The 10756-nt window shown below is 50.0% G+C and overlaps 4 protein-coding genes across 4 annotated transcripts; 2 read left to right on the top strand and 2 right to left on the bottom strand.

Annotated features, from left to right (window-relative positions):
* Positions 1-201: 201 nt before the first annotated feature.
* Positions 202-2270, bottom strand: T069G_10926 (uncharacterized protein; the record flags this gene model as incomplete). Its single annotated transcript, XM_056178136.1, has 5 exons — positions 202-595; positions 666-1231; positions 1672-1717; positions 1797-2093; positions 2188-2270. 5 exons carry the CDS (start codon positions 2268-2270, stop codon positions 202-204), a joined length of 1386 nt encoding a protein of 461 aa, XP_056024426.1.
* Positions 2271-2870: 600 nt separating this feature from the next.
* T069G_10925 (uncharacterized protein) lies at positions 2871-7834 on the bottom strand (the record flags this gene model as incomplete). Its single annotated transcript, XM_056178135.1, has 4 exons — positions 2871-2906; positions 3009-3667; positions 3734-7763; positions 7832-7834. The coding sequence occupies 4 exons, from the start codon at positions 7832-7834 to the stop codon at positions 2871-2873; spliced, it is 4728 nt and encodes a 1575-aa protein (XP_056024425.1).
* Positions 7835-8243: 409 nt separating this feature from the next.
* On the top strand, positions 8244-8777 carry T069G_10924 (cytidine and deoxycytidylate deaminase zinc-binding region domain-containing protein; the record flags this gene model as incomplete). The annotated part of the gene is made up of 1 exon (XM_056178134.1): positions 8244-8777. The coding sequence occupies one exon, from the start codon at positions 8244-8246 to the stop codon at positions 8775-8777; it is 534 nt and encodes a 177-aa protein (XP_056024424.1).
* Positions 8778-9305: 528 nt separating this feature from the next.
* Positions 9306-10522, top strand: T069G_10923 (fructosamine kinase domain-containing protein; the record flags this gene model as incomplete). Its single annotated transcript, XM_056178133.1, has 5 exons — positions 9306-9378; positions 9450-10127; positions 10181-10307; positions 10367-10423; positions 10480-10522. The coding sequence occupies 5 exons, from the start codon at positions 9306-9308 to the stop codon at positions 10520-10522; spliced, it is 978 nt and encodes a 325-aa protein (XP_056024423.1).
* Between the last annotated feature and the right edge of the window lie 234 nt (positions 10523-10756).

Below are 10756 nucleotides of genomic sequence, written 5' to 3'. Positions count from 1 at the left end.
TGACTTGCGGCAAAACCTATGTTAAATTTGAAGCTACATATTCACAATGCGAACTTACACACTAATGCTGACGGCAATAGAGTCATGACTACTTCGTATTCAGCCTTGAATCCAAGGCCCTTAAAAAGGCACCGGCCGCTTTTGACGCCATAGGTAAGACTATTAGCTATAGCTTTGTCATTTACGAACAAGACAAATGTTCTAATAATAAGGAACGCCTTTTTGCAGCGGCACAATCTGATCGGAGAGCCCAAATCCCACTCTTCGCATTGCTTCCTCTCGGTCGGCCTCTTCATCAGCATTTCGCAGGAACCCAAATTGAAGTTTTGTCGACTTGATAGAATCCCTTAGCGGCATGGCACCCATGGAGCTTCCTGCTGTTAACTCGTCTAAGCGATAGTTTCTCGTTGTTGACATGAATGTTGAAAAGGACAATTGGTGGCTGACGCCGTTTTTGAAATAAGCAGCGCCTCCGATGAGCAACGCGATCAACGTGACCAGAAAGACGACGGCATATGTGATGATGAGAACTCTTCGGTTATATGAGTAGACATTCACATCGGAGGAAATTCTAACCATTGTGTCGTTATACATTCTGCGGCGGTTACATATCTTGTCAGGTGCCCATTGTGTCATAACTTCTGCAGAGTTGCCTCTTTACTTACAGCATCTGATCGAGACTGAACACACTCAACGTGATGTTTCGCGAAAGCTCCTCTATGAGCTCGCCCACAGTCTTGTTCCGGGCCAAAGCTCTTGAATCCTGTGCTAGTGATTTGGGCAAAAGGCCAGAACTAGTATTGTTCGTTAACTCAGCATTGAGAGCGCCAAAGATGGCTGTGTCTGTAACGTGTGTTTTGAATGCCATGATACCCTTTCCAATGACGCGCACAGCTCCTCCGAGCAGATTTGCAAGTGCATCGGCAAGGGTGAAATAACTGCCATATACATCTTCTTCAGTCCACTTGAAGCTGTATTCGGGATCAATACGCTGCGCTTGCTCGGACGTAGAGTAGAAGAAGCGCGTGTTGTATTCGGTGTCGGTTAAAACACAATCATACATTATGTTTCGAGCCGAGACCCAGAGCCTGCCATGGTCATATTCTCCAGTATTCAGGGATGATACATTTTGCAGAGGAACTCTATATTTACCATTATCATATGAACCCACGATACCCTCACAGAGAGGCAGAGAATCGAATTTTGGAAGGCTACTGTGCGACATAGCCGGCTGTGCAATACACGAAAATACGAAAGCTAGAAATTCCTTCCAATGTTTTCGGAGTGGTGTTTTATTTGAATCGGCTACATGTATTCTGGACAGTATTGGCATAGGCGGTGTGAATGCTAGCTAGGCCATGTAACCCATGTAGCATTGAGAGTCATATAAATAGCTTCTGCTATTATTGGAGATGGCTCTCTGCAGCGGAAAGACGGGCCATGGAAGGTCAAATTATATGTCGTGTTAGCAAGGCCAATATTCATAGGCATGATTTGTGATGAGGTGGCTGTTGACGAAACAAGACGCGATAGGTATGGGGTGACTCCATTACTAGTTGATTGACCATCATATCCAACGACACTAGACTCATAGTCGTAAAGAGGCTGAACCCGATAGAAATTGACGACAGGAACGGGAAAAGACTTGGAGGTTGATAGAGTTGTAGGTACCACCACGAGCGTACCAGGAGTGATGACGGCTGCAAGTGGAATGCACCTGTGCTATGCATCAGCCGTCTTCATCCATTTATAATACGGGAGATGGAAAGAACATAGAGAGATGGAGATAGACTTACCATACGAGAAGGGCCATGATAGCTCCAGCTTTAGATTTACGCAAAAAGTCCACGCTAAAGAAGCTCAGCGGACTCTGAGCTGCTGAAAACTTTGCATCTAGGCCAGCAACCGTAACAGCCTTGTTTCTAGCCGTGAGCCAAGCTCGCTGTACATAAGCAACAATGGCAGAGGCGGCGAACATGGCCTTGGCCGGGAATGCGAGTCCCGCCCCGAATCGCAGTTTCCATTCTTGGCTATTGCGCACAGCTTCCAGAGTCCATTCCTCTTGTACAATGACAACTTCTGAGCCGTCTATACTATCATAGTATAGTGGTGAGCAACAGCGGCGCCAGTAGCCCATATGAACAAGCCGATCATCGATGTCGGAGACCGCCAATGAATGCGCCATACACCAGTCGTTTTTTGAGCTTCAGGCTCGTCCAATTGCACCTGGTGCTTGTTGATGGCTCCTTGAAAACCAGTAGCTTCTCCATCTTGGGGTAATACGTCGTAACTAGACGCCATGGTGCAAGAATGGAAACAATTAGAACGGGTCCAAACACTTTGAAGTGATTTGATTGACAAAAGACATTAATAAATCAGTGCCGTGCTCTTCGGACTGTCATGGTTCTGACCTCAGTTTCGACTACCTCCCTCCCTATTATATTATGTCATTCAGCCTAGTCTGCCATGCCAAGGAATGGCTGATGCTTTGTTGGCGACCACCTGCAGTAGGACAGCAGCAATTATTATCGCGATGATGAGGTTTCTGAGTTCCTGCTCTTCTTCAAACTTTCAGCTCGTGCAAGGCTTTGCAGCTCATAGGTTGATAAAAGATCCTTATCACGCTGTGGAATATAGACTAGAAAAAAAATGACTATAGTCATGGCTACGGAATACTGCAGCGGCACAAGAGGGGTTTAATTCATGGATCGGCCTAGGTTGCACGAGTTGCCTCACTTTATGTGTCATGTGTCACAAGACGGCTAGGTCTTTGTATTTTCTCTGGTGCAAATTACTCCCGAGACCTTATGCCGTGGTAGCTGGCTAGTAAAGTATAGCCTTATCCTGTTATAGCAGTTAATATGTCCTCTCTATGGGAGTGTCTTTTCCTTCTTGAATGAGGAGGACTAGTCTCGATGGGTTAGCCATGAGTGCCTCAAGGGTCTTTCTTCCGCGTATACCTGTATATATCCCTCTGGTTTAGCCTCTTATTCTATACATGTACTCACTCTCTCAGCATGGTCAAGGCCGCCCCTAATCACCGCCAGGTCGCCACTCCGTGTTAACATAATATCTCCTTTTGTCAAAGCACAAGCAATGTCCCTCTTCCCGGCGAGCCAATGGTATGGGACGAAAAAGTGCTCAAAGACCTCGATCGTTGGGGAATCTTTGCGTTGCGCGATCTCTAACCCGCTCTCGCCGAGATCAACAGAGCACACCCAAAAAGACCGGTTCAAGAATACGAGTTTCCTCGATTCGTCAATTCCGATGATATGGATAGCGTCTAGTTCGAATGTTGTTATCCGTGAACGAAGCGGAGCGGCTGGACTCGTTGTCATGACCATATCCTGCCTGTTTTCATCCGTGGCAAGTTGATCCAACGCCGCCACAACATCCAATTCCTTCCCTAGCGAGCTTCTATCGTTGTTTCCGACGGCGAGGCAGTCTGCGTCAATTATTTCAATCCTGTTGGTCTTGATGAAGCTGTTTGGATGTAACAAGTTGAGCATGATTCTTTGTTTTTGGCCGAGCGAATAGAGGATCGCGCTTTTGAGCTCTGCCGTATCGTTGTCAAATGGCAATGCAATAGACAAAACTTTAGACCAGTCACTCCAGCAGTAGGCGCAGACTTTGACGTTGTCGACACAAACCAAATGTAGAGAGGATTCTGGATGAGGAAGCCATTTGCGGATTCCTGGTGTTTGTGGATATGTCCGCTCTCTCTCATAGTTACCACTGTCTAAGTTGAACAGATAATCAGACTCGCGAGTCGATACCAGAAACTTCGCTGCCATTTCTCCTACTAGCACATCTATGATTGCCTTCTCGGAGTCGAGGCGGGACTTGAAGAGTACCATCTGATCGCTGAGCCAACCTTTGTCTGCTGACTTCTTGATTCTGTGTAGGAAGATCCTGTTGGAGGCATCGACACTAAGCAGGGCATCTCTCCGTTCAATCCAGACCAACAGGCGGACTGGTGACTTGTGGCTGTAGAGAGTCCCCAAGCTCGCTGCTGTTTTTCGCTCGTACAGTACCACTGATCCATCATCCTTTCCGCAAAAGACAACTTCGGACGTGTGATGGACCACCATGGCGGTAATCTTCGTTTTAGCTTCCACGGAAACCGTCTCGACCACTGTGGTGGAATTAGATCCGCTGCTGTCATCGCTCAGGGACTCCCGCAACAGAGCTTCAGGTTCCCAAACAGTGCACTGGGCGCCTCGTATGTCGGCAAGAAGCATACTGTCTCTGGTAAAGGCAAGCTGCTTGATATACGAGTTGGATGACTTGACCCGATAGAGGAGCTTGAACGTATCAAATTCGTAAACGTGGATAATCCCATTTGCACCACCCGCTGCGAGGAGACGCCCATTGGGGCTTGGGGCGAGGGTTTGGCAGTTGGCACGAAAACACTCCAGCTGCTGATTGGTAAAGGGGTTAAGGAGGGCAAGATCACCATCGAGGTATGCAACTGCGAGAAGGCTAACGTCAGGGTTGGGGTTGAAAGCAAGCGCGACGACGACATGCGTGCTGGTCTCTCCACTAGAGAGTTTCTTGCCACAGCTACCAGCGTAGGCGTCCTCTTCCATGTCCCATAACGTAATGGGTTGGCCATTGTAGGCGACAGCAAGCATTCCGTGGCTGGTAGAGAGAGTCAGTGCGCATGGTGTCCCACACGGAGGCGTTCGGTTCGTCTCTAGTATATCGGTATCGCTCCATGGCTTCCGCGCCAACTCCGGCCGGGCGTCGTGTCTCAAATTCCAAGTCGCGACGTAGTTGTTGCGGCTCGCAATTAAAAGCGTCTCTCCATAGAATTCCATCCCCAGCGGACGCGTAGGGCTCGCAAGGCTGTGCACTACTTGCCCACTGCTGATGTCCCAGACCTTGGCCATCCTCATACCACAAGTCGCCACGAGGTCGCTTTTGGCCTTGAAAGAAATGAAATTGACAGCTTCACCGTGCTCAAAGGCTTTGTACTCCTGGTAGGATGTGGCGTAGTACAATACGACGGTTCCTGAACTGAGACCGACGGCCAGGAATTCGTCTCCAGAACTCAACGCCCTTGGTTGACCCTGACGGAAATCGATGCACAGCAGCCTATCATCCCATTGCTTGTTAGGCGCGCCAAGCACTGCGAACCTCCGGCCTGAGCCCCCGGTGTTGTATACCATAGACTCGGTGGGACAGAAAGGGGGTATCGACGCGTATATTGCTGAAGGTGATACCATGAGGGCGTTAGCGAACATGGCAGGTATCCGGGCAAGGTCTGTGGTCCACTGTCGGAGCGCTCGTATCCGAGGGTCTAGTGGTGAACGCTCAACGGCACACGCATTAACGTAGGTTTTAAGATGTTTTGAGGCGCGGATCAGGTCATTGAGGTTCTGAGAGTCGGCAATCGTTTCGATCCAAGTGAGGACGTTGGATCTCAGGAACTGCACGACAAGCTGGAACGTCCCTGCCTCCAATGGATCAGCCCTCGAGAGATGATATGAGTACGCTGTGTATGCATAGGCGGCGAAATTTAGTCTTGTTGCTAGTACATTTGCCAAAGAACGGCGTCGACTGTTCCTCGGAGGCTTCATTTCCTCCCCGACAAGGTAATTGAGGCACACCTGAGCCATCCGTGTGTGCGCCTTAGTTTTCTCGATGAAGAACTCGGACTCAAGTCCGCCGGCTACAAGGAATTCTCTGGCAGTTTCATGCACCATATTAACTCTCCCATATTTATCCACGACCACTAGTTGACCACAGAGTGCGGCGATGCTTTCTGCTAATCTTGGGAATGAGTCGTGGAAGTCTAGAGTCAGAGCACCGTCTAACTCGCTGATTGTCATAGGTCGAACCGCGCATGCTACCCACATGAGAATGGTTTTGGCCAGCTCCTTTCCACGAGCGGCCTGCGACATGTAGTCTAAAATCCGCTTGTATAGTGACTCCATGCCTCTCGGCACATCTTCAAGAACCTGGTGAATTTCCTTTCTGCTATGGCAGCGTAGGAGTTCCTCAAGCACCAAGATTGTCCACAAGAAGGAGCCTTTAGATTTGTCTAGAATCTTCTCGACTAATGTACCTCGATCGTCAGGTCCCACGACCTCTAAGGCCTGGGTCCTCCCTTCCACCAAAAGCCTGAGATCTGATTTTGTGTCCGTTGTCGAGATTGGCAAAGTCTGGACTAGGTTGGGTGGAATGACCGAGAAATCTTGGTCCAGATCGACCGTATCCCGACTTGTGACGAGAATTCTCAAGGGTATAGATTCGTCCATGTTGGAAACAATGGCATGAATAAGGACTGAAGAATTGGAACACTCGTCCAGGGCATCGATGACCCAGTAATGCCGAGTCATTGTGGCCCTGAAAATGCCAGAAAGGAAGAGGATTCTCCAGAGGGTACGTTCGTCGACGCGATCTGAGCAAACACCATCCACCTGCATCTCTAGGATGACCTCAGTGGCTTCGGCATTGGAGCTAGCCATCTGAAAAGCTAGAGATCGTAGACAACGACCTAGGTTGGACTTCGACTTGTCTCCATGTTTGAAGAAAAAGTAGCTGCATGCCTGGCCGGACTCCTTGAGCTGATCGATGACATAGCCAGCGAGTACAGACTTTCCGGTTGCTGGCTTGCCCTTGGCCCATAGCGTCCTGCCATTTCCGGATTCCCCATCTCTCCATTTGACGTAACTGGCCTTGGCTGAAATCCATTCACACGACCCGTGCATCCGAGCTTCGCAGACGTTTGCAAGGTCATCGTCCAAGACGTCGGCAACTCCCAGGTACTTCTTGAGGGTTTTGATCTTTTCACGCCTTTGCTTCAGCTTCAGCTCCGGAATTGCCGTGGAAATTTTGCTGACAGTAGAGGCGAGCGCGTTTCGTAGGAGGACGTAGTTGGAGTCTTCGGGTGTATCAAACTTGCATATCGAGCGGTGGTCAGCAGTCATAGGTATCTGCTTCTCTTCACGGTACCCGAGAACGGCCGACTCGGGATTGACGATGAGTGAGCTAAACCGTTTCATATTCTGCGTTTCGTAGAACGACCAAAGCTCAAGGCCGGCCGAAAAATGCCGGAATTCGTCATTGATGACTTGAACGGCCCCAGAGTTCGGTTCTAGATCGCCAATATAAGCGCGGTCGTACGCAACCCTGAGGAGGTTCTTCAGCATCTTTGCCGAGTCGGCACCTCGATGCGGCGTGGCCAGGAAATAGAGTGCGGCGAATCGCCCAGCCAGCGCCTTGTGCACTGCGTCTTGTTTCGCAAGGATATATGCTTTCTTCATCACTAAGCCACCCATGCTGTGGCCAATAACAACGATATGTGTCCCGGAATTGGCGATGCATGGCGAATTGCTGATCGCGCCTAGGAATGACTTGCCGATGTGGTGTACGTTCAAACAGTCCTCCTTGCCCTTTAAGTAATACGAATCGTACCCATAGCTATGGATGCGGACATTCTTGAATGCAGGGTCTTTGGAGAGCCACTCCTTTGGCCAAAAATGAGACTGCAGGGACGACTTGCTCCATGTTTTCCCAGAATTGCCGCCTAGGCCATGGACGAAGATGAAGTCGATCTCCGGCGCCGTCGGGGAATAGAGGAGGCTCAGTCCAAGCGGGCCCTTTACGCCCTCCGCTTGATCGCTCGAGGTGGTTGACGTCCTGGGTAGGATTTCTGATAGAGGAAGCAGACTCTTCGAGCTCTTGCGCGAGTCGCGACTACTTGAGGGGCTGTCGGGATGTAGGTCGGGCTTTGTGCGCCGCTCCTTTCGAAAGAACTAGTACAGTCAGCGATCTGGTAGGATTCAAGTTATGTTCCCAGGAGGCTAAGGAGGTGAAAGTTAACCATTGTAGTCCGCAGAACTCAGTGCCTGGGGCGCCAATCTCGGTTGCCCAGACTCATTCAAGGTGACGTCGGCACGATGGTCTGTCCCTTCAAAGTGCATATAATGGAGTTGTTTCAGGAGAGACTCTTGGTGGTGCTCAACCACCTCGCGACCGAAGCACCTAGCAGGTGATGAGTGTCAGCCCTCCCTCCCGCTTCGAACCACCAATTAGCAGTGTGATTGCTTCAACCCTGTCGCACAGGCTCGGGAAAAACAACGGCATGTGTTACCCTAAAAAATCGCGCACCCAATACTTCAAGAACACCCCCATTGACCTGTACCTTCTTTGCCCTTTCTTGACGATGCTGTGTTGATTTGGTTTATAAGAGAGATTGCCCAAGCATTGTGTATGATTTCAGAGAGCCATTTACGATGGATACACAGACGAATCCAACCTTTGCGGTTGGGGACCACGAGGCTTTCATGGAGTTAGCTCTCATTCAGGCACAAAAATCACCGCCAGCTGCCAACAAATTCTGCGTTGGAGCCGTACTTGTCGACGCCGCCAAGGGAAAGGTCCTATCGACAGGATACTCGCTTGAATATCCGCGAGATTACAAGGGAGATCCAGGCACCACACACGCAGAGCAGTGTTGTTTTATCAAGATCGCCGACAAACACAACCTCTCTGAGGAACGCATTCATGAGGTCCTTCCGGCCAACACGGCGCTGTACACGACCATGGAGCCATGCAACGAGAGGCTTAGCGGCAACATGACCTGCGTGACTAGGATCTTGAGACTTAAGAGCGCCATCAAGACTGTCTACGTGGGGATCAAGGAGCCAGGGACGTTTATCGCGCACAATGACGGGCAGGAAAGGCTGGAGGCAAACGGTGTCAAGGTTGTGTTCCCCGTTGAACACTGGCGTGACAGAATCACCAAGGTCTCAATGACTGGGCACTGAAGACGAAGAAGAAAAAGATCAAGGTTGCGGGAACGCCCAGACGGCCCGGATGGTCACTCAGCTCGAGTTTATTTTGACCCTCTTATTGTTATCTAGAGATGAAATTGGCATAGAGACATAAAGATGTCGCAGAACGAGCTGCAGCCTCGGTGCATCTCTCAATAAGCTCTTTCTCCTTAGATAACTCTCATCAATTGGTTGACACCGCCTAGTGTGCTTCTCACCACCGTCTGACAAAATAAAATAGCAACTTAGAATTGATAAAGATTCGCGGCAGTGGGTATTGTGTACTGTTAGCTGCGAGAATCGGCGTTTATACGTCGTTCCGTGGCGTTCTCCTTTGAGGTCGTGTCTTGTGGTCTGTTGGGTGGTTTCGGTAAGACTCGAATCACTCGCCTGCAATTGGCCACCATGATGGTAGGGGCATCCAGAAACGCCGCCTATAAATAAACCCTGCGTCTCCGAGAACCGGATGATCTCCAACCAGCAGGACGCTGAACAGATTCCGCACATTCTTTGACACAGGAAATGAACTACAACGGCGCAGATGGCCTTGAATTCGGGGCGGGAAATACCAAAATAGACCCAGCCTTGTTGAGGGGTAAGCCACAAGCCCTGGGCGAACTCACAAGATCGTCTTCATATTGACTGCCTCCCAAGAACTGCCGGAAGGATGCAAGGTCACATCCACCGAGAGCCACGGCGTAAGCTTCTGGGCGCAGACAGGTCGCGTCGATGTTCGGCTCCGCGATGGTACACCGCAGTCCTTCTTCGTCAAGGTCATTTCGAAAGAACTAGGCATGAATATGACCAAGGGTGAATTTCACTCAATGAGCGCGATGCACAGCGTCCTGCCTGAATTTGTCCCAAGGCCCATCGCTTGCGGCACCTACGAGACGATCGCAGACACCCACTTCTTCCTCTGCGAGTTTCGAGAAATGACTGACGATATGCCTGACCCTTACAAATTTGCCGCTTTTCTGTCAGCACTGCACCAGAAAAGCGAATCGCCTACTGGCAAGTTCGGATTCCACATCACCACCTACGCGGGAAACCTACCTCAGTTTGTGGCATGGGAAGATAGCTGGGAGGCATTCTTCGCCAAGTCCATGAGACAGGCGCTTGACCTGGAGATTGAAAGGAAAGGTCCTAGTGAGGAGCTCGATGTCCTCTCCCATGCTCTGTTCGAAAAGGTCATCCCGAGGCTCCTGAGGCCTCTCGAGAGTGACGGTCGAGTAGTGAAGCCCTCACTTATTCATGGAGACCTTTGGTACGCAAATGCAGGGATTGATGCCGACGGCGACCAGCCTCTTGTCTTTGATGCGTGCTGCTTCTTTGCGCACAACGAATGTACGTCCCCCTACGAAACACTTGCGGTTACCCATGCTAAATAACTTGAATAGATGAGTTTGGCCAGTGGCGACCGGCTTGCAATAGGTTTGGGGATGAGTACGTTGCTGCCTACAGCACATTCACCCAGATTTCGCCGCCGGAAGAAGATTTTGAAGGCCGCCTAGACCTCTATAGGCTGTGAGACACTCAGAAACTCTTTTCCTTCTTCCTGATATACGTAGCTGATATCAAGCTAGGAGGTTTGACACCCATGTATCAGCGCTTTTTGTTGATAACGAGACACTTCGCACACAGTGAGGCTATGTATTCCCAGCCTACTGTCTAGTTTGGCGGCTAATAAGCTTAACAGGGTCCTTGACGTTATGAGAGATTTGGTCCACAGATATGGTTAGTGGAATTTATTACGGCCGGATTGATCGCGAAAAGTGTATCTAATTGCAAAGGAACCGTGGGGATTTAGCTGCCGGCCAGGGCAAATGCCGAATTCCTACCACCGGGCCGGGCTGCGTTAGGGATATTGAACCTACATCTAGTTACAGATCCAGGCGAAGGGCCCCTCACGATTAGTGCAAAAAAGAAAACTGCGGTTTAAATTTTCCAGGGAATACTGTATAGATGACTAGGTA

Source organism: Trichoderma breve (genome assembly GCF_028502605.1).
Source record: "Trichoderma breve strain T069 chromosome 7 map unlocalized scaffold00007, whole genome shotgun sequence".
NCBI classification, from domain to species: Eukaryota; Fungi; Ascomycota; class Sordariomycetes; order Hypocreales; family Hypocreaceae; genus Trichoderma; species Trichoderma breve.
The sequence above is the reverse complement of the archived record's forward strand: the minus strand, read 5'-3'. Positions and strand labels throughout refer to the sequence as shown.